Source organism: Rhinatrema bivittatum, chromosome 4 (genome assembly GCF_901001135.1).
Source record: "Rhinatrema bivittatum chromosome 4, aRhiBiv1.1, whole genome shotgun sequence".
In the NCBI taxonomy this organism is placed as follows: domain Eukaryota; kingdom Metazoa; phylum Chordata; class Amphibia; order Gymnophiona; family Rhinatrematidae; genus Rhinatrema; species Rhinatrema bivittatum.
In genome coordinates this window covers 376638989-376662900 of record NC_042618.1, presented here as the reverse complement: position 1 = coordinate 376662900, position 23912 = coordinate 376638989, and the positions used below count along the sequence as shown (strand labels likewise).

General features: G+C 43.5%; 1 protein-coding gene across 3 annotated transcripts in view; it reads right to left on the bottom strand.

Annotated features, from left to right (window-relative positions):
- CACNA2D3 (calcium voltage-gated channel auxiliary subunit alpha2delta 3) overlaps nucleotides 1-23912 on the bottom strand; it is a 1571161-nt gene that overhangs the window by 690047 nt on the left and 857202 nt on the right. For all 3 annotated transcript variants that reach the window (XM_029600901.1, XM_029600903.1, XM_029600904.1), the window contains one exon: nucleotides 20514-20603. In XM_029600901.1, coding sequence (XP_029456761.1) covers nucleotides 20514-20603 — 90 coding nt within the window. The remainder of the gene's footprint in view (nucleotides 1-20513; nucleotides 20604-23912) is intronic.

Below are 23912 nucleotides of genomic sequence, written 5' to 3'. Positions count from 1 at the left end.
GCTGGACTTTTGGCAAGTCTTGTGGGGGTCAGGAGGCCCCCCCAAGCTGGCCAAAAGTTCCTGGGGGTCCAGCGGGGGTCCGGGAGCGATCTCCTGCCGCGAATCGTTTTCCGTACGGAAAATGGCGCCGGCAGGAGATCGGCTGCAGGAGGTCGTTCAGCGAGGGTTCCGGACCATTTTGCAAAATGGCGCCGGCTGAAGACTACACGATTTAGTGTGCCGGTTTTCCTGCTCTCCCCCTTCCCCAGATTTAGCTACGGACCGCTGCTACGGAGGTAATTTAAGGCTACGGAGGTAATTTAAGCTACGGACCGCCGCTACGGACCCCCAGGTAATTTAAGGCATTTGGGGGGGGGGTTCGGGAGGGTGGGGGATTTAATTTAAAGGGTCGGGGTGGGTTTTAGGGGGTTTTAGTGTGCCGTGTTTTAGTGTGCCGCTGGACCCCCAGGTAATTTAAGGCATTTGGGGGGGGGGGTTCGCGAGGGTGGGGGATTTAATTTAAGGGGTCGGGGGTGGGTTTTAGGGTGTTTTAGTGTGCCGGTTTTCCTGCCCTCCCCCTTCCCCCGATTTACGATTTTTTGACGATAAATCGGGGGAATTGGTATTGTATCGTGGCCCTAACGATTTTTGACGATTTAAAATATATCGGACGATATTTTAAATCGTCAAAAAACGATTCACATCCCTAGTATTTATTATATGTTTTGATCCATGTAAATCGTTGTGAAGGCACGTCTGATGTAACGGTATATAAATTACAATAAACTAAACTAAACTAAATGGGTCACCTCTGCCAAGGATCCCAGACTGTTGATATCTATTCTCTCTCTACTGCTCACTGGGAACTCTATCTACTCAGCAACCAGGGAGTGTGTTATAACATCTGCCAGTCTGTCTCTCCTACAGTGACTTACTGGACATCTGCATCGGGACCTTACACCACCATTGTGGGACGGGTTTCCCACGCCGAGTATCACAGACTGTTGCCATCTAATCCACTCTCTACTGCCACCTCTGGTGAACCAGACAAGCTGTATAATAAAAGATATATTCTCTGTGTTTGTGCATCTGAGTCTAGCCCGGTGCTTCAGTTCCCTATGAGGCTCCTCCCCATAGGAGATACCATCACTGTTGCCCCTGAGAATCCACCAAACACCTCAATATCATAACATTATGTTCTTATTCTCTACCCAAACCAATTCAGTTTCAGAAAAGATCACTGAACAGAAACTCTACTCATTTCCTTAATGAACCCAGTACTACAGGGATTTGATAATGTCGAATCCTATATCCTGGTACTAAATGATCTTACAGCAACCTTTGACACCATAGACCACACCCTGCTGTGCCATCACTTGAGAAAACAGGTCATTGATTGATTATTTTCCTTCCTAGCAGATTGATCATTCCAAATCAAATTAGACAATCACTTATCCGACACCTTCCCACTTGGCTACACTATTCAACATATATATGCTACCTCTATGTACATTACTAGCGGAACTAGGAATTAACTTCTTCCTATATGCAGATGACATGCAATTCTATATACCATTCGACAAATCTTTTGAATAAAACGGCTTTGACCCTGTCCACCTACATGAAAACGATACACAGACCTATCGCAGCTGAAGCTAACTCTAAACACAAAAAAATCTGAAATTATATGGTTAAGGAGAAATTCCACGACAATCAAAGCGTCAACCTTCAACCTAGGAAATTTTAACATTATATACCCTGAGATCAAGTACGAGACCTAGGAATACAGATTGATGAGAACTTTTCAATAAAAAGCACATAAGCAAACTAATTAAATCAGGATACTCCAAGCTGAGAATACTACACTGGCTGAAACCATTGTTAACAATACAAGACTTCCTCACTGTTTTACAAACATAAATATTTTCAAACATAGACCACTGCAACTCCCTATTAATAGGCCTACCCTCAGGACTACTAAAACCACTACAGTTGCTACAAAATGCCTCGTTTAGACCCTTACTAGGGACAAGGAAATTTGACCACATCATCCCTTCTCTGATAGCACTGCACTGGCTTCCTGTACAATCTAGAATTCATTATAAAGTATTAACACTAATTTTTACTATCTTCAACAACATTAACCGATGTTTAACCAAACATTAACCCTCTTCAACCAAACAACATACAGAGAGCCCTAAGATTGCAAAGCAAAGGCTTCTAAAGGTGCCCACAACCCTGAACACACACCTAATACAAATAAGAGACAGAATGTTTTCCATAGTGAGCCCTAAACTATGGAACTCTCTTCCACAGTCTCTCCGCCAGATAACAGAAAGAAAGAGTTTCAAAAGAGAACTGAAAACATAGCTCTTTAGAAATGCATATGATCTAACATAAAACTCAAATATGCTGATAACATCACTGTCAGAATCCTAGACTATGCTAACAGATTGAGAAATAAGTATTCAGTGATGTTAAATGTATACTGAGTATAATATGAAGGATAATGAAATGGAAATCATAGGTTATAATTCTACATTAAAGTATCCTAATTATCTTGTACTTAAGGTTGATGTATCAACTCAGAATACCCATTTGCTGTTGAGATGAATTAGATTATGTATACATATGACCTAGAAAATGTATAAGCTGTTATATTGACCTAGCATATGAATATTGAAACAGAATGGGATTACTGACCCAGTAAATGAATGCTGATTTTCTAAACCGTTGTGATCTTATTTTGGAACAACGGTATATAAAATGCCCACATAAATAAATAAATAGATAGATAAATAAATACATTGCAAACCCCCCCCCCCAAAAAAAAACAAAAACAAAACATAGCTACGCCTAAAGGAGGCATGGTTAATATTCATATGTAAAGGACACAAGTACCAGATATACAGTAAGTGTATATATGGTTCATGTGTATTAGAAATGTGATAAACAGTATGGCCCAATATTCATTATTCAATGCTAGCCGGGTAAGTAACTTTGCCAGATGTGATTTAAGTTACAAGAGAAATTCAGTGTCATGGTTATGCCGCTGAATATCCATGCTATCGCCATAAACATCACCATATACTTGGAAACTGATTTTTAAATTGGTGAAGCCAGACCTCATATATTAAAGAGAGCTTTCGTTATATTTGCAATGCTCTCATTAAAAACAGGATATCTGTTTACTACATGAACACAACTTTATGTTCTTATGTAGTTATTCAACTTTTATAATCATTGGTCTGGGTTCCACCTTTTTCTTGAAATTTTTTATAGTGAGAAAACACACTTAGGGGTAGATTTTATAAATGTGTGCGCAGGCGTACCTTTGTTCGTGCACCAGGCGCGAACAAAAGCACGCTAGATTTTATAAGATACGCGCGTATCTTATAAAATCCAGGGTCGGCGCGCGCAAGGGGGTGCACATTTGTGCAACCTGTGCGCACCGAGGCCAGCGCGCGCTGCCTGTTCCCTCCGAGGCCGCTCCGAAATCGGAGCGGCCTCGTAAGGAACTTTCCTTCCGCCTCCCCTCACCTTCCTCTCCCTTCCCCTACCTAACCCACCCCCCCCCCCGGCCCTATCTAAAGCCCCCCTACCTGCGGAAAGCAGGCGTAAATCGCGCACCAGCGGGCTGCTGGCGCACCATCACCCGTCCCGGGGGCTGGTCCGGAGGCCTCGACCATGCCCCCGGGCCCGCCCCCAAAATGCCACGTCACTTGTAGCCCGTCCCCGAAACGCCACGTCACTTGCGGCATGCCCCCCGACACGCCCCTCCATGCAAGCCCCAGGACTTATGTGCGTCCCGGGGCTTGTGCGCGCCACCGAGCCTATGCAAAATAGGCTCGGCGCGCGCAGGGGTGGTTTAGGGTAGGTTTTCGGGGGGTACGCGCGTATCTTACGCACGTACCCCTTTGAAAATCTACCCCTTAATGAAAAGCACTTATCCTTTTAAGATGAGCGATCGAAACGCTGGGGAAGCTCTTGTTCTTTCAATTTGCCCGATACGGCTCGTGTTTCTGAAAGCTTCGTCAGGGGCAATACATCAATTCTTATTTAATTGTTCCGAATGTTTTTGCTCATTCCATACTTTCAGCGTTTCCCAAACTATGAGGTACATCATTCAAGCAGTTTTTGAGGCATAAGTGCTGAATATCCGCTACTTAGGAAGATAAATTAAATCAAGCTAAGTTAGATCAGCTCTATGGCTGATCTAACTTATCCAATTAACTTAAACGGATAAGAACGAATATTACTACGTACCAAGTTAAGTTAACCAGTTAAATAGTGCCGCCTATATCAGTCCACAAATCGGCCAACTAAAAGATAGCCAGATGAGTGACTTATCCGGCTATCTAGGAACCGCTGATTTTCAGCGGATCATTAGATAGCCGGATAAGTCCTACTTATCCGGCTATCCAGCGCTAAACGTGCTTTCAATATCGGGCCCTGTGTTTACACATGTTAACAGACACTGTCAGTGATCATTCCTGCATTAGCTTCTAAATCACAAACAATTACAATGGCAATACTAGGGTTATTAGCAAGAAAGTTTTTATTCTTTAATAGACTAGTTCAAATCCCTGTTTTCAAACTCAGTTACTACACAGTGAAAAAAAAAAAGAATACACAAATCAGACTGGGTTCTTCCTGTACAGAGCAGCTGCACATAAGTAGTCTGTTTTCCTTTAAATGGTAAGAGACAGTCCAAAAAGGGGCAAATATTGTAACTTTCATCGTGTCCCAAACTTGCAATGACGTGCAGAATGTGGAAATCCTTAATTTCCTATGATACTCAATTTAAACCAGCCTTGGCAAATTGGTTTAACTGACTAATAAACTGGCAAGTTAGATCAACCTATCTATTCGTTAGCATTATTTTCCCGTAACTTCTGCTGTGGATCAGATTATTCTGTGTGATAATGTGCTACTTGAATATTGTGAAGAATGCAATCAAATTTAAATGTGTTAATATCTCTTCATATTTTCCTTTTTTTTATTGAATAGCTAGTGCAATGAAAGTATTTTCCATAATAATAACAATGGCAAGGGCTTTATGATGAACTACAATTAACTCAAAAGTGATTCATCAGTTAGCGGTGAACATTTCAATGCATCCTGACATTTAAAGCATTTGGTTGTGATTAACAGTCTTTGAAATGTCATGGAATTTTATTTAATTGGTTAAGAAAAATAAGAATGTAATCACTGCTAAGATGGCATTCATCACAAAAAAAGAGATAATTGCAGTTGTCACATGATATGGTAGGTGCACACTATCTGGCATTTTCTTTTTTCTTGGGCTTACTTATGAATATTGCATAAATCAATGGTTGGAGGTGCTGAAGATCTGAATACTGGCTTTAGTGTCAACAAATTCAAGTATTTGAATAATCTGAGCTAACTCTGAATGTGCCATACTGGCAATTGAAAGATAATGTCAGCTCTATTTAATGACTGCAGTCTCCAAATTATCCTGCAAACTTGATAAGAATAAGAATAAGGTGCATTTATTGAAAATTCCATTTTAAAATATGTTCTACCCCTAATATCTGCCTTTGCAGCAATAGTCAACCCTGTCCTGGAGGCACACCTCACCAGTCTGATTGTCAGGCTACCCATAATGAATATGCATAAGGTAGATTTGCATACATTGGCGGTCCAATTTATGAAAATCTCTCTCATGCATATTCATTGTGGCTATCCAGAAAAACAGACTGGTGATGTATGCCTCCAGGACTGCATTGGGAAACACCGGCCTATGTATTTATTTATTTATTTAGTTCACTTTTTTATACCAGTATTCAAAAAGATATCATATAGGTGTACATATTAAAACATTCACATTTGAGATAAAAATATACATAACAGCAGCATGTAACAAAAAATTACAAGTGAATTTTCAAAAGAGTTACATGTGTAAAGTAATATACTATGGGCCTGATTTTATAAAGTATTTACATACTTAAGGCCTGATTTTCAAAAGTATGTGCATGCTTAAAACTGAGTTTTACATGAGTAAATGCACTTTACCCATGCAAGTGGACTTTGTTATATTATATGCCACTGAATTGTCAATATGTTTTTTTTTTTCACATTGAATGCACTTAAACGAGTAAATGGCTTTTGAAAATTGCTATGAAAGTATGTTACATTTATATGTGTAACTCCTCTGAAAATGCACCTATTAAAAATGAATGAATTGTTCATAAGATAGTCACATGTAATTGCACTTTATGCACGTACAATAGTATGTTACCTTTACACATGTAACTCCTTTTAAAATTCCCCTGTATTGTTGCAATTTTCAAAACACCATTTACAAGCTTAGGGGTAGATTTTCAAAAACCGCGAATAGGCGTACTTTTGTTGGCGCTCCAGGCGCCAACAAAAGTACGCTGGATTTCAGTAGATACGCGCGTATCCGCTGAAATCCGGGATCGGCGCGCGCAAGGCTATCGATTTCGTATAGCCGGCGCGCGCCGAGCCGCGCAGCCTATCCCCGTTCCCTCCGAGGCCGCTCCGAAATCGGAGCGGCCTCGGAGGGAACTTTCTTTTGCCCTCCCCTCACCTTCCCCTCCCTTCCCCTACCTAACCCACCCGCCCGGCCCTGTCTAAACCCCCCCCCCTTACCTTTGTTGGGGGATTTACGCCTCCCGGAGGGAGAAGTAAATCCCCGCGCGCCAGCGGGCCGCTAGCGCGCCGGGACGCGATCTAGGGGTGGGTCCGGAGGGCGCGGCCACGCCCCCCCGGCCGCCCCTGGCCGTAGCCATGCCCCCGGGCCAGCCCCGGAACGCTCCCGACACGCCCCGAAAACGCCGCGCGGTTCGGGCCCGCCCCCCGGCCCGCCCCCCCGACACGCCCCCTCCGAAAAGCCCGGGACTTACGCGAGTCCCGGGCTCTGCGCGCGCCGGTAGGCCTATGTAAAATAGGCTTACCGGCACGCAGGGCCCTGCTCGCCTAAATCCGCCCGGATTTGGGCGGATTTAGGCGAGCAGGGCTCTTAAAATCCGCCCCTTAATGTGCACTTATTTGTATAAGTGCACTTATTGACAATTCAATGGCATATATTATAGCAATTTTCAGAAACCTACTTACATGCATAAAGTGAATTTATACATGTAAAACCCAGTTTTATGCATGTACATTTTTTGAAAATTACCCCATAATGTCTAGGGTTGGCAAACAAAAACTGAGATTTACTGTCCATCTGTAATGCATTTGGTCCATAGCTGATGCCGTTGGTGTTGCACTGGAGGTGGACCCTTGGCCTGGTGCAGGATTGGTATGGCCCTCTGGTCAGACTCAGAGAGCGCCTGCCACCAGGCGGTGGAGCACTCAAGGAGACAGAGGCTAACTGGAGCTTCACCAATAACAGTCCGGGGTTTTCACAGGTTGAGCCCTTGGGTACCCGGGCCGGCTGGACTTAGGTGGGCCTTGGATGGTCTCCCGGAGAGGTAGTGGAGGGATGTGCCCACCACGAGCAAGGGTGCGTGGCTGATACAGAGAGGATGGACAGACCGGAATGGGAAGCTTCAGAGACCTCAGGGAGGTAACAGTTCAGGAAGGTTCTCTGGGCGAGACAGGCAGCGCCTGCAGATCTAGTCAGGTGGAAGCCGCGGGTAGATTCCAAGCAGGTTGGTCTGGTAGTCACAGTAGGCCAGAAGAGAGTGTCCGAGTGAAGTGCAAGGGTCAGAGCCAGAGTATCAGTCCAGGAGAGGTCAGCCAAAGCAGGGGTCAAAACCAAGGTCAGTCCGAGCGTAGTCAAGGCAAGTGAGGGTCAGTTCCAGGCAGCAGACAAGAGAATGGTCAGGCAGGCAGAGGTCAGTTTCAGGCAGCAGACAAGAGAATGGTCAGGCAGGCAGAGGTCAGTACCGAAGAGGTACTACTTGAGAAGGATACAGGAACACACGGAGACGCTGGAACAAAGAGACGCTGGAACAAGGAAAGGCAAATTACTACACCAATGGTGTTGACCCAATTGCCAAGGCAAGGTCCTAGGGAACAGGGCCTCGCTTATATACTGGAGTTAGGTGACATCATCGGGCTGCGTCGTGGAGCTGGTTCCCGCCCTTGGCCCTTTAAAGTGCCAGGCGGTCCTCATGCATGCACCTAGGGGCGGGGCAGGCGCAGGAGAGGATGCCGCACCCCGGCATGGAGCTAGGCCCGAGGTGGAGGGCCTAGGGGATGTCACCACAGGACGCCGCGGACGGGTGGTGCTGGCAGCGGCAGTGGAAGAGGATGACCTGGGACCCGCTAGCGCAGGAGCAAGGTGAGCAAGCCCAGGCGCAGGTGTAGCGCTGACGGGACGCACAACAGTTGGTGTTTTGTTCTTTTGCATTTTCTTTCATCCTTTTAAACAAACTATGGGGTGCATCATATATTACAATTGTGCTTCATGATAAAAATGTACTCCTGATTTGCCTGCCAATATATCCCAGTATTTTCAATAGGAAAAACTGAAGCTATGTTGGACAATCTTGTTAACTTCTTTCTTAGTTTAGTTTAGTATATTTACTTGATAAATCACTATTTCTTACTGAGGCAAATCATATTGATGTACAATAAAACATTACAGTATAAATGTGTGTTTACCGTTATGATAGAAAGATGTATATTTTTATTATCCTTACTTTTTTAACTCCTTTGAATCTTTTGTAGGTGTAAGGACCATATTTAAACAAGATAGTGTGGCAACTCAGTTGTAATCAAGCAATTATTACTTTTTGTTGATAGTTCACGCTGCCATCATTGCATTTCCTCTGCACAATTTCAGGTGTTGGTAATGTTAGGAAAACAACAGACTATCAGAAAAGAGATCATGATATTTATGCATGTCGAAAGAAAGCCAATTTTTAATTAACCTATTAGGAGCAGGGACTAGCACTGAAGGACATGAAAAAGCCATTTACCTGACTTTCCAGAGCTAGGCAGGGCCTCCAAGCCACGTTATTTTATAACACACATTCAGACAAATTTTCAAAGGAATTACACATGTAAATGTAACATACTATCATAGCAATTTTCAAAAGCCACTTAACGCAGGTAAATTGCATTTACTCAAGTAAAACCCAGTTGTAAGCATGTACATGCTTTTGAAAATCAGGTTCTTAGTGATAATTTTTATGCACCAAAATTTGGCATTTCCAGTAAGAAATAAAAAACCAAAACATAAACTAAAATAAATTTCTTTTTGTATCTTTGAATATTTTGTTGGTTCTACTGTGCACAAGCACCCACTTAGAAGACAATTGTCAAAGAAATGTATCTGGGTAAACTGGCCTTTTGGAAACTTGCTGTCCTCTAGCCAGCTAAATTCTGTATGGGCTTCCACAGCACATGCTTCTCACTGAATCGAGAGAAGGAATGGCTGGGGGGCGGGGGCAGGCAGGGAAGGGGAATAATGTTCGTAGACTTCATTTTCAAACCTACCCACATTGTACTGTAGCAAACATTTGCCCATAGAAATTGCAGGTGGAAAGAACTGCAGCTGTAGCTACAAGATGCATTCGTGCAAAAACATTCACAGACTATCCAGAACCTTGGGCTAGTGAATGTTGCCCCCATAGAGACTAGACAGGGTCCACTAAAACTTATTTTCATTTTTTACTTGTGTCAGATTGTCACATATTTCTAGAGATGGTAATCTAATGCATTCAAACAGATTTATTGTAGGATTGGCCCTGGGACTCAGCAGTCATGCACAGTGCTACCATGTGAAGAGCCTGGATTTGATTACTGGGTCAGGTCTTCTGCTCCCTTGGTGGGCTGGAAATACTCTGGAAACAATATTAACAGTCCCTGAGGGGGAAGGAGTCTTGGTCATCATGTAATGCCAACACCTGGTAGCCAGACTTAAGGTCCATGTTGGCTAGATTCCATAGCAAAGCATGGTTTGTGGCCTTCATGCGAGGATTATTGTTGCAGTGGCAGGGTTGAGTTGGAGAGAGCATGGAAGAGGGAAATAATCTGGCTCATTCTACAGCACAACAGAGGCTGGTTCTAATTGAGCTGGAATAACACAGGAACAGGAGGAATCTGTCAGGCAAAACAAACAAAAACATACGGACAGCTCTAAAATGAGACACTTTTTCATGAGCATGGATTATGATCCACATTAACAATTTCATAATCCAAGGAAGACAATGATCTGGTATAGGACCATGCTAACTCAAGATCATACCCAATTAGATTTTGTTTACAGTAGGATCATGATCCAAATAAATCATACCCTTAACAAAACAAAATAACCCAAATGATTTATGGTCATTATCTTGCATCATAAAAATATATCTACCTCTATCCTACTGTACATTCCAACTGCTACTCTGTTGTGGTTTATTACATCCAGTCATGGGAAACCCTTGAATTTATTCTGGAAAAGTAATAGAACCCAGATGGGTGCCACACAGTTGCCTGCAGACTTCAAGACTTTGAAAGCAAAATCCTTCCAAATGAAAATGGAAATGTGTCTGTGGGCAATGTAGTCAATGTAATGAACACCATTTGCAAGTGTGATATTTCACAGTATAACCTGACTTAGCCTTAAAGTATGACCATTACTCTCCATACCATGGGTGGCCAACTCCAATCATCATGAGCCACAAATAGGCCTAATTTTCAGGATATTTACCATGAATGTACATGAGATAGATTTGCATACAATAGAATTAATGCATGCAAATCTCTCTGGATATCCTGGAAACCAGACCAGTTAGTGGCTCTTGAGGAGCAGAGTTGGCGACCCCTGCTGCACGCTAATTATGTATAGAGGACAAATTTCCAAAGCCATTTACATGGGTTAATAGCAATTTACACACAAAAATTGGCTGTCTGAAAATTGTCTTTCTTTAATATGGCTTAAATGTATGCTTGTTATAGTTACATTTAGGGGAGATTACCTCAGAGCCTTGTTTTGGGTGGGATCAGGAAATAACACGTACATTGTATTTTCAAATTTATGCTCTATTTTCATTACAAAATCTTAACTACACAAAAAGCAGGTGAAAATGTCCCCCAGGTACTCTGTACCCATTGCATGTTTCAAACAGAAAGGGTCGGATTCTAAAGGATTTACGCATGTAGAGGGCCTTACGTGTGCTGGGCCTATTTTATAAAGGCCCGGTGATGCGCGTAAAGTCCTGGGATGCGTCTAAGTCACGGGGCTTGCAAAAAGGTGCGGGGCGGTCCGGGGGCGGGGTCGGAGGATCACGTGTCGGCAGGTTTCGGTGTGCGCAACCTGCACCTGCCTCCAGGCAGGTGCAAAAGGTTTGATAAGAATTATTGGGGGGGTTAGAGTAGGGCTAGGGGGGGAAAGGTTAGGGGAAGGGGTGGGAAGGTTAGGTTAGGGGGAAGGGAAGTTCCCTTCCAGGCCGCTTCGATTTCGGAGTGGCCTGGGAGGGAATGGGGGAAGCCCACGGGCGTCGGCGTGCGCAAGGTGCACTAGGTGCACCCCCTTGTGCGCGTCTACCCCCGATTTTATAACTTGCGCACACCTGCGTGTGCAAGTTATAAAATCGGGCGTACATGTGTGCACGCCGGGTAGCGAGCACATGTACGCCCGGGCGCAGGTCTTAAAATCTACCCCAAAGTACACAAATACTTTTTCTTTGATACTTTGTGAAAAGTCCACAGATAAGAAGTGACCGTGAACTTTAAACCAAGGAAGTTATCCCGAAAATTGCCACCATAATGCATAAAATTGTATTTTATTCATTCAACTAAAAATAAATCAAAAGGAAATATCAACATTAGATTAACAGAAAATATGCTTTTCAACAAAATCAATTACAAACATATTTATATCACACACACACATATATATATATATATATATATATATACATCTTTATTTAAGGCTTAATTTTGGGGGGAATGGGGTAGAGTGCAGGTTCCGGCACTTCTTTTCAGGCTTAAGAAGCAGAGCAGCAGGGGTATTCTGCTCCAGCCCTTCCCCTCCAAGCAGCCTGCGTGGAAGAGAAGAAGAGAGGCCGAGCCTGAAGCACACAGAGAAAAGAACCTTCATGCTGCTCTCTAATCCAGTCTCTCCCCTCTTGTTCCCGCTCCCCTCCACTTCTCCTGTGTTGCAGGGAATAGAAGGGGAAGGGGTGATATTGAAGCAGACATTGCAGAGCAAAGAACAGACCCCAAAAAAGCTTTGAGTTAGCACAAGTTTGAAAGTTGTGAGAGGTATTGTCAATTGTTAAGGCTCCAACCCTGCCCACAAATTTCAAACTTATGGTACTTCAACCCCTGTTTGTGTCCATTAAGACAGTAAAGTTACCATATCCAACCCGCACTCCAGTCAACCATCCTTTTCCGCTCAAGTCCAAAACCTCGGAGTCATCTTAGACAATAAATTAAACCTAAAAAGATTCATTAATTAATTAATTTATTTATTTATAACTTTTCTATACCGAAGTTCAAATAACAGCGTTACTTATCACTACGGTTTACATTACAACCATAAAACAGACAGTAACAATAATTGTCTTACAATGAACAAGGAGGAAATAAACTTGGATACAACATAAGCAAGGGGAAAAACTAAGTGTCAAAACTAGTAAGAACTGGATTATTGGGGTAGTAGGCCAACGGATACGGAGGTTGACTGGTGGAGGGGGTGAGGGAAGATGGTTATTACAGCTTTATTGGAAATCAATATTGTATTGCAGGGAAAGTCACGCTTGAGGTGCTAAAAGTGATCCTTCCCTTGCACGGGTGCTGCAGTGTGACCCCACTTCTGAGCACCACAGGGTGGGGGCTTCGGGAGAGCAGCGTCCTGTGCTCCTTAGTGGGAAGGGGCACGGATTCCTTCTCACCCATGAGCTTTGGCTTCTGTTCTGAATCTCTCTGGCTTCTGGCTTTCAGGAGAAGCTTATGCCTAGCGGGCTGGAAATTCACCTTTAATTCTTACAAAAAAACAAACCCTCACACCACTGCTACCGCTACAGGTTAGCGAGGGATAAAAGGAGAGAACTGAAGACATATACCCCCCCCCTAGTGTAAAGGGTGCTGCTGCTTTCGTCTTTAATAGAAGGCCCAGCCCCCCTCGCAGCCAAAGCATGGGTGCAGTTCCTCTTTCTCCTCCTATGTTAAGGCAGAAGTGGTTTCAGCTGCACTGGGCCTCACCCATGCAATGATGGAGCTGCCTTTCCTCTTATTAGGTTGGAATGGGAGAGGCATGGCCCGTCCTATGCCTTGCAAATCCAAACTCTATCCTTAATCAGACTGGGGCTCTCCCCACGTTCATCTTCCTCATTAATAACACCACCATGGAAGGCTTCTTTAAACTACAAACCCTAAAACGGATCAGACCGCTCCCCCAAGACTTTCGTGCAGTTCTCCAGGCAATTATCTTCTCAAAAATCGACTTCTGTAATTCTCTTCTACTCGGTCTCCCGACTAACACCATTAAACCCTTACAAATGCTCCAAAACGCATCAGCCAGGATTCTGACTAAGACCAATAAAAGAGAACATATTACACCCGTCTTGAAGAACCTACACTGGCTCCCAATTAAGTACAGAATCGCCTACAAAGTGTTGACTATCATACACAAATCCATGCACAACCTCATCCCTCTGGACCTCAATATACCTTTCCGACTTCACACACCATCCAGACCGGTAAGAGCAGCCCATAGAGACTCTCTCTTCGCCCCACCCATCAAAACCTCTCTAAACAAACGAGCTCTATCTACAGCGGGTCCCGCAGAATGGAACTCCCTACCACCAGAACTAAGGCAAGAACAATGCCCGAACACTTTCAAAAAGAGACTCAAAACCTGGTTATTCGAGCAAGCATTCAATTAACACCAAGCAATTACTCCTACCTTACTTTACAATCCGTCAGACTACCCACTAGTCTATCAACCTTATTACATATTAGAGTAACACTCCATCTCTTTTCTTCATCACAAATAAATGATCCATAGTCCGTAAAATTTATTAACCCAATTTCTCACCCAGCGCTATAGCCAATCGCTCAAAAGACTCACAATATAACTATGATTTTATAAGTTATGATTTTTTACCCTGTTCACTATTATCCTAGTTCACTCCCCTGTTTTAATGTAATTGCATTCTTACATGCTTGTTATTGTTATAATGTAAACCGAAATGATATGTAACTTTGCTACATGAATTGTGGTATATAAAAATGTTAAATAAGTAAATAAATAAATTGCCGAAGGCTTAATTTCTGGCAGAACAACCCAGAGCGATGTTCTGCCACCTTTTTTGTGGGAGCCGAGAAAGCAGAGTAGAGCCGGCAGTGTATATCAGTTATTGCTCCTCTGAGGGAACAGAACAGACCCATAGTTTGCATGGATCACTTATGCCCCCTGACCTTTGGAGGAACCAGAGCTGCTCACCCTGAGACAAGGGCAGCCACATAGCTATGATTCAGGTATGTATGTGAGTGTATGTGAGAGAGAGTTCACACCAGGCCCTAGGTCCTGCCCCTTTACACATGTGAAATCTGGATATCGCCCATCTCGCCCCCCTCCTTAGTTCCTTTCTGTCTACAAATTAAACCCTATATATATAAATATGCATATATAAAACTAGTCAAAAGGTTTTTTTTTTAATTTTTCCGTATGTAGCTCTTGCAGAAATAATTGGATCATATGAAAAAAAAAATTGAGAACCATTTCTCTGAATAAGGCAATATACTGTGATTTACTAGTGATTTACTGCTTGACAGTTCTATAGCACTACTTGACATATGTAGTGCTGAACCAAAACATACATGACAGACCTTTCTCCGTAGAGCTTACAATGTAATCAAGACAAAGAGTACAAAAGAGCCTTTGTGAATTTAAATTATTAAAACAATGGTTAAAAATGAATGAGGCTGTAAACAGGGCAATCGGAGTAAGATTTAAAAGCAACCTTAAAAAGATGATTTTTTTGGATGAGATTTAAATAAGGCAAGAGAGGGAGCACGATGCATCAGTTCAGGAAGTCTATTACAAGCTTATGGTATAGCCAGTTGCAGAGCACGAGGTTAGGAATTGGCGGTAGAACATAAGGGCATAGATAGGAGTGACTTGCCTGATGAGTGGTGTGTATGAGGAGGAGTGTAGAGAGAAATGAGAGATAGTGAGGAGCTGTAGAGTGAAGGCTCTTGTAGGTGAGTAAGAGGAGCTTGAACTGTATGTGTGAACAGACAAGGAACCAATGTAGTGACTTGAGAAGAGGGGTTATATGAGTGTAGCGACTTTGGTGAAAGATAAGTCAGGCAGCTGAAATTTGTATTTATTTATTTATTTATTTATGTAGGCATTTTTATATACCGATTTTCTTGATACAGATCAAATCAACTCGGTTTACATAGAACGATAGTAAATTAACAATAACTAGTCAAAACTCAAAAGAGGAGACAGATTGGGAGCAGAATGTAATGTATTGAATGTAATGGAAAAAGATGGGTCACTGGGAGGAGCAGGTTGTAACAGTCTAAGTGGGAGATGATGAAAGACTGGATAAGGATTCTGGTACTGTGTTCAGAAAGAAAGGGACAGATTTTGGTGATGTTATAGGGAAAAAATGGCACATTTTAGTAGTATTATGGATTTGTTTAGACAAGGAGAGAAAGGAGTTGAAGATGGCTAAAAGGTTACAGGCTGAGGGGACTGGGAGGATTACAGTGTTATACACAGAAACAGAGAAATAAGGAAGAGGGGAAGTGGGCTTAGGGGTAAAGATAAAGGGGCAGATTTTAAGAGCCCTGCTCGCCTAAATCCACCCAAATCCGGGCGGATTTAGGCGAGCTGGGCCCTGCGCACCGGTGAGCCTATTTTAAATAGGCCTACCGGCGCGCGCAGAGCCCCGGGACTCGCGTAAGTCCCGGGGTTTTCTGAGGGGGGCGTGTCGGGGGCGGGCCCGAACCGTGTGGCGTTTTCGGGGCGTGTCGGGAGCGGTCCGGGGGCGGTCCGGGGGCGTGGCCGCGCCCTCCGGACCCGCCCCCAGGTCGCGTCCCGGTGCGCTAGCGGCCCGCTGGCGCGCGGGGATTTACGTCTCCCTCCGGGAGGCGTAAATCTCCTGACAAAGGTAAGTGGGGGGGGGGGTTTAGACAGAGCCGGGCGGGTGGGTTAGGTAGGGGAAGGGAGGGGAAGGTGAGGGGAGGGCAAAAGAAAGTTCCCTCCGAGGCCGCTCCGATTTCGGAGCGGCCTCGGAGGGAACGGGGGTAGGCTGCGCGGCTCGGCGCGCGCCGGCTATACGGAATTGATAGCCTTGCGCGCCGATCCAGGATTTGCACGGCTACGCGCGTATCTACTAAAATCCCGCGTACTTTTGCTTGCGCCTGATGCGCCAGCAAAAGTACGCCAAATCGCGCGGTTTGAAAATCTACCCCAAAATGTTCTTTCTTGGCCATGTTGAGTTTAAGTTGATGGTGGGACATCCAGACAGCAATGTCAGACATGTAGGCTGAAATCTGGGACTGGATTACTGAAGAAATATCTGAGACAGAGAGGTAAATCTTGGAATTAGCTACATAAAAATGGTATTGAAAGCCATGAAAGGAAAGCAGAGCACCAAGGGAATTATTTATTTATTTACAGGTACTTATATACTGTCCTTCCAAATAAGATCAGGGTGGTTTACAAATTAAAAATATACATAGCGGGGTAGATTTTATAATTCTATGCGCTCGCATACTTTTGTTCGCGCGTATTTTATAAAATCCGGGTTCGGTGCGCGCAAGGGGGTGCACATTTGTGCAACTTGCGCGCGACGAGCCCTGCGCGCGCTGCCCGTTCCCTCCAAGGTCGAAATTGGAGTGGCCTCGGAGGGAACTTTCCTTCCGCCTCCCCCACCTTCCCCTCCCTTCCCCTACCTAACCACCCCCCGGCCATATCTAACCCCCCCTCCTACCTCTGTCGCAGAAGTTACGCCTGCTCGAAGCAGGCGTAACTTTGCACATGCTGGGCCGGCTACCACATGCCATGCTCCGGTCCAGAGGCCACGGCCATGCCCCCGGAACGCCCCCGGGCCGAAACCATGCCCGCAGCACCGCCCCCAGATGACGCGCCGACCGCGTCACACCCCCCGACATGCCCCAGATGACGCGCTATCTGCGTCACGCCTCCCGACACGCCCACCCCAAGAAAGCCCCAGGACTTACGCGTGTCCCGGGGCTTTGCACGCACCAGAAACCTATGCAATATAGGCTCGGCGTGCGCAGGGGTTTTTTAAAAGGGTTACGCGCGTACCTTATGCACGTAACCCTTTTAAAATCCGGCCCAGCATGTATATACACATACATACATACATAATAACAAAAAACAACGGTACTGACTTCTCCTAGATTTATTATATGCAAGATTATTTAACTTCATATAACGAAAAGAGAAGAAAACCCCTGAGAGGAACCTGAGGACCACCAATTGACAGTGGAGTGGTAGTAGAGGAGTATCTGCCAGAGGAAACACTGAAATTACAATGGAAAAGGTAAGAAAAGACAATGTCTCAAAATCCAAGTGAGGACAGAGTATCATAGAGTAGGTGGTAATCAACATTGTCAAAACAGCAGATAATACTAAGGGCTGAGTAAAGCCCTTTGGGTAAATTTTAAAAGATACGTGCAGGCTTCCATGTGCATGTGCTACCCGGTGCGCACACATGGACACCCAATTTTATAATATGCGTGCGCAGCTGTGTGCATGTTATAAAATTGGGGGTCGGCACGCACAAGAGGGTGCACACTAATGCATCTTGCATGTGCCGATGCCCATGGCTTTCACCCGTTCCCTTCCCCCTACTCTATCCTTCCTACCCCTTCCCTTAATCTTCCCACCCCCTAGCCCTATTCTAACCCACCCTCATTTCTTTAACTTACCTCTTGCGCCGGCAGACTACCGGCATGCGATCCTCCAGCACAGTGGCAAATGGCCACTGTGCCGGGGGCCTCTGGCCCTGACCCACCCTCGCTCCACCCCCTCCCCACCCCTTTTTCGAAGCCCCAGACTTAGATGTGTCCCGGGGCTTTACGCGCATCGCCGGGCCTTTATAAAATAGGCCCGGCGCACGTAACCCCCCCATGCACGTAAATCCTATGGATTTACATGTGTAGGGCTTTGAAAATCTGCCCCTTTGGTTTTAGCCATAAATAGGTCTCTGGAGACTGGCAAAGGCTATTTCTGTGGAATGTATAGGGTGAAAACCAGACTGGAGTGGATCAAGAATGGCTTGAGATGAAAGAAAGTCAAGACAGCAGCTTTGAATAGCATATTCAAGTAGTTTGGAAGCAAAAAGGAGTAGGGATATGGGATGATAGTTGGCAGGGCAAGTAGGGTCTAGTGAGGGTTTTTTGAGAAGTGGTGTGATCATAGCATGGGTTTGAAAGCAGCAGGAAGACTAGTAGTGGGAAGTGATAAACTGAGGATATGATAGATTAAAGGGATGACTGCAGTGTAGATAGAGCTGAGGAACTGGGTGGGAATGAGGTCAGAGGAACAAATAGTGAGTTTGGAGGAGGAGAGAAGATGGGGAGTTTCCTCCACTGTGACTTCGTAAAGGAGAAGAGAGTGGCGTAGATCAGGGAAGGGTAGAGGAAATAAGTGGGAGAGGTAGAGGTGACCTGGTTGAAAACTCAAGTCTAATTTGTGAATTCTGTTATGACAGTAGTCAGCCTTAGTCTGGGCAAAGTGAAGTGTGTGTGTGTGGGGGGGGGGGGGGGGGGAGCAGAGAGGGAGGCAATAGAAGTTTGAGTAGGGAATTGAGTGTTGGCAAACATATGGCAAGGGTTGGATGCAAGAGAGTTTGTCAGATGGATGTAGTAGTCTCGCTTGGCAACTGTAATATTAATGGCCTGTATAGCACAGTATCACATTTATCATACCAGAAATGACAAAAATTTGAACTTTCTGAATTACTTTCCTTAAAATGTCTTTACTTTGATCATTAATTCTAAAGTGCACTTTTTGTGAAAAACATCTCAGGCAAAGAAAGCAGGTCTGTTTTTAATTAGCATAATATTACATTCTCTTCCATAGCCTTTCAAAAGGATGCAACATTAATTTTATGGGGGAAAATCAAGTTGACCTGCAGATTGCTCTTTATATTAACGTGATGTTCAGACCTTTTAATGAATGTCTTCTTGTACATTAACACCGTTAACAAGAATATCACTATAAATGTAATTCTTGATGGTCCTGACTTCTATTGGTTTTAGTGACAGCAACAGAAATGAGGTTAAAGAGCTAATTTGACCCAGTTAACTCTAAAGATTCAGCACAAATGAAATGCTACCAAGGGCATATAGGATTTAAAAGCAACGGTATCTTCCATCTTGATTAAAATAATATAGTTATTGCTTTAGTTTTAATGTATTGCTGGTTTCTATTGTTGTAACTCACTATGAGCACCCATTTGTTTGGCAAAAAGTACATGAAAATAAATGAATAAAATAGTCCATTTAAATGCTCAGAAATAATCATCGGCAAACAAGTTGCCATTGGTACTTCTTTTTTTGGACTATCTAATATATTGAAGACATGTTTATGAGACTTCATTGTACAGGGAGTTCTCAACTTAAGATATTTGGAGTTATTATTTTAAATGATTTATTACATGCTCCTCTACTGGAGTACTTAGAGCGAGGTATAGGATTACAAATATTTAGAGTTATAGAGTTTCCAAACTGACACACATTATCCAACTTACAACACTTGTAAGCGTCTCCCAACAGGCATGCATTGGTGTGCAGATGACCATGAGGCCTGTCGAGGTGATGTCAGTAGGAAGAGTAGCAGGGACTTCCTTTCCTCAAAACACTGTCAGTGCAATGTCCTGTAGGTGTGCCTTGGCACTTTCTTCTTCAGCAAAACAAAAAAGGTAATGTTTTAAAATATGTCTATCCTTTTAATAGCACTACGAACATTACCTTTGCAGCACCGCAATTCCTGGCCAGCCTAGAGACATGACATGAAAATTGAATCCAGGTCGTCCACATGGCAGAGCATAACACTACCAATAAACCACTGGGCTGGCCCCATTAACCTTTATTTTTACAAATTAAAATATAGTGGTATATATTTGCAGTATGAGAAAGTCATTTCTCACCTGGAACTGCTGCATGTGAGGTACATATTTGCATCTTCCCAAGTAATACTTTAAACCCCTCACCTTCACTCTGGAGCTAGCTAGGGAATCATTCGCTCCCAGAGCTGCTCCATCTTCAGACCTAGCAGGGACTTTGGCATACAACTGCAAACTAGCACTACACAACTGTGGGTCGCACTCCCATACAGGCAGTTTTGTAAGTAGACCTGCCATCAAATGTAGTATGAAAGCAGTTTTTCACAAAATTGTTACTCTGCTTCTAAAAATATATAATGTCAGAAAAGAATAATGGTTTGAATGTGATATTTTACAGCAACACAGTGTGAGCGACTAGAATAGCAATTTGAGTACTGCGATTTGGATATTCTTACAAACAAAAATATCAAATTACAGAGATCTGAATTGGAAATAAAAGTAAAACAAAAATTGAATACTTTAAAGAAGATGAAACTGACAACTCACATCACTGAGCAGGTCAAAAGCTTCATTTAAAGCAATATCCAGCATTCCAATTCCTTTTGCAAAAAGTTTGTCAAGGTGCTCTCTGAAGTGCTGAAAGATAAAGATGGATGATTAAAATAAGAGGGAAAGAAACAATCTAGCATATTTTTTTGCTCTATCAGTACTAGAGGAAGATATTACATGATGCTTGAAGTTGGTGATAACATGAGACTAGCAAACCTCTGTAGATCCTTTTCAGGGACCCTACAAAATGCCCCCAGAACACCTCCAACATCCAGATAAGCTTTATTTGGATAACAATGTAGTCAGATAACTTGAAGGTGGTCAGAGAGCGGGAATTTTAAAAGCCTGTGTTTTGTTCACCTAAATCTCAAACTTAGGCCTGGATTTATCAAAATGCGGTAAGTACCACATGCGATAGCAAAAGGGGTGTGTTTTATGCTAATATAGCATCTATTGCAAAGAGCTAAGTTAGTGCAAATTGCAATACCCTTTTCAGATTCTGCAATAAGTGCTGACCTGTTGTATTTCCTGCATTCAACCACTGGGGGACCATTAACAGTGGTCTCAGAGAGAGAGAGAGAGAGAGAGAGAGAGAGAGAGAGAGAGAGAGAGAGAGAGAGAGACTGGCCCTAATGTCATGGCCCATAGGTAGGTATTTGTATCCTTATGGTAGGCCCACCTAGTAACTCGAGGTGGGGATTAGGTAAGAGTGTAGAGGGTTAGGGGCCACTTTGACATTCTACGTGACACCTACGAACAGAACAGTGGTCTCTTGTGAAGATTTGATGGCCTTCGGAGTGAGGAAACTCACTCCAAGATGAGATTTGGGCAACGTTCTCTCAACCTAGCTTGATGTAGAGAGGTTGAGAGAACGTTGCCCAAATCTCATCTTGGAGTGAGTTTCCTCACTCCGAAGGTCATCAAATCTTCATGAGACCACTGTTCTGTTCGTAGGTGTCATGTACAATGTCAAAGTGGCCCCTAACCCCCTACACTCTTACCTAATCCCCACCTCGAGTTACTAGGTGGGCCTGCCATAGGGATACAAATACCTACCTATGGGAATGACATTATGGCCAGCTCGCTCTCTCTCTCTCTCTCTCTCAAACCTTGCTGTGCAATAACTCTTCACAGACAGGCTAACCCAGTCCACCCCTAACTCCTCCTATTTTCATCACACCATACAATATGGTGCTATCACATGTGTTATCGGGGCTTTTCACATGCAATAAGCCCTTAACACATGCAAAAATGCCTTATCACATTTTGCTAAATGACCTCCTTAGCCAGACATACCATTTGAATATTGACCCTACTATTGTGTGGCATCCAACTGAAGATTAGAATAACAATTTCTAAAGGTTTGAGAAATTTTTTTAATGGAATTTCACCAGTAAATTAGTAGTAGTACTAGCTAAATTATTTGAAATACTGTTATCAATGTGCTGCTTTCTTGGCACTAATGCTTCTCCTTCAAACTTTGTCCTAGGTCTCCATTTTTTATTATGATATAATTTATCCCTTGTTTGTGTATATTTTTGGGGAAAACTGCACATTTTATTATGGCTATGCACTTATTTTTTAAAATGTCCTTGCAAATTCAGTGGAGCAGAGGCTATTTCTTATGTGAATCTGTATATTGCATATATCTAAAAACCTGTTAGAAAAGATTAGTAGTAGTAGTAGCATCTAGTCATGTAATGCCTATTTATTTATTTATTTATAACTTTTTTCTACCGACGTTCCTGTAGAAAATACAAATCACACCAGTTTACATTGAAACTGCAAAGTGGCAAGGAGTGTTACAAGGAACAAGGGATACAAATAACTGGGAGCAGGGAAGTAAAACTAAAACTGCAAATCTTCACAAAATTTGTCTCAAAATATAATCATTAACTACAGAAAAGATTAAAGTACATTTGAAAACAGAATGACACTAATACCACCTTAATTACGGGTTAAATGAATACCTTTGAATTTGAATATATTTGACTATAAACTTCTATACAGCTTAACGAAAAATGACTACATGAATGAATGCAGTTGAAAGTAGGGCCAGAGCAGGGTGAACTGAACCTACTTGAGGGCAAGTGATGTAAAAGAAATGGGTACAGTTAAATATAAGCACTCTGGGTAGGCTCAAAGATAAGATCTGAAAAGCTAAGACGTAAAGGCGGCAATGGACATGCCATTCGCGACCTTGGCGAGTATTAAATTTCGGGAAATGCTTGGCTGAAAAGCCACGTTTTGAGGGTTTTTTTTTTGAATACCAGACGGCAGGGTTCTTGGCGGAGGTCCGGGGGGAGCGCATTCCATTGTGGAATGGAAATGCCTATGTGATATTCTTTTAAGAACTGGCAGAGCCGCACTGGGATTTACCTAAATTCTTAATGGAGGATGTAGGATGAACATTTATTTTTGTGATTTTCACTTTTGGTCTCTGCCCTCTCCTTCCCAGACAACACACACAGGCAGTTCGAGGAATTCTGACAACCCAAAGGCTATCATCTTTTCTCCTTCCCAGGCTTTAGTACACTATTACTAATACTAGTCAGTGGTGGCCAAGCCCAATCTGCTGTTATTAACATAAGGGATGTGCAGGTGTATTGTTTTCATTTCGTTTTGTTTGTGGGAGCACACCCTAAAAACAAAGCGTGGGTTATATTTTTAAATAACCCCCACCCACCTCCTGTGGGCCCCCAGAATCTTGCTTGACATGCCTAAAAGCGGGTAACCTGCTGGTGCCATTTTATTTATATGGTAAAATTTGAAAAGGCTGGCACCCTTATTAGAAAATGGCACCAGTGGGGCAGACACAACTGGGGATCGCTCCTGCCCTCAGAGAGGGAGATACACAGTTTCAGGTGTGTTAAGAAGGATTCTGGGGGTTCATGGGGAGGAGATAGACTCTGCGGGACAGGTGGAATGTGGAAGAAAGCCCAGGGCGGGGAAGCTTTCTAAAAATGGCAGCTGCACAAAACAACAAATGACAAGTCACTCATTTTTCATTCGTTTCACTTCTTTTTGAACCAAACCAAAATAGGTCATTGACGTTTTCAATTTCATTTCAAACTGCACATCCCTAATCAACATGACATTGCGCTCAGTTTTTCATCACCTCTTGCTCCTTTAAATCAAGGGGGTTAAATTTAGGGGAGGGAGAAACTTAGCCATTGATGTGTGCTGGCTCCCTGTGTGGTTTGAACCAAAAGGCAAGGGTCGGTAAAGGGATGTGTAGGGACTAAAGAGTGGGAAGGGTAAATCTGGGGAAATAAAGGAGAGGTAACGCAGTACCCCACCTATCCATCCTCTTTGTCCATATTGGATGCAGCACAGTCGTATGTTTGGGGGTGTCTGTCATAGTTATAAGGGGAGCAGGCTAGCTGAGTCTTTCTT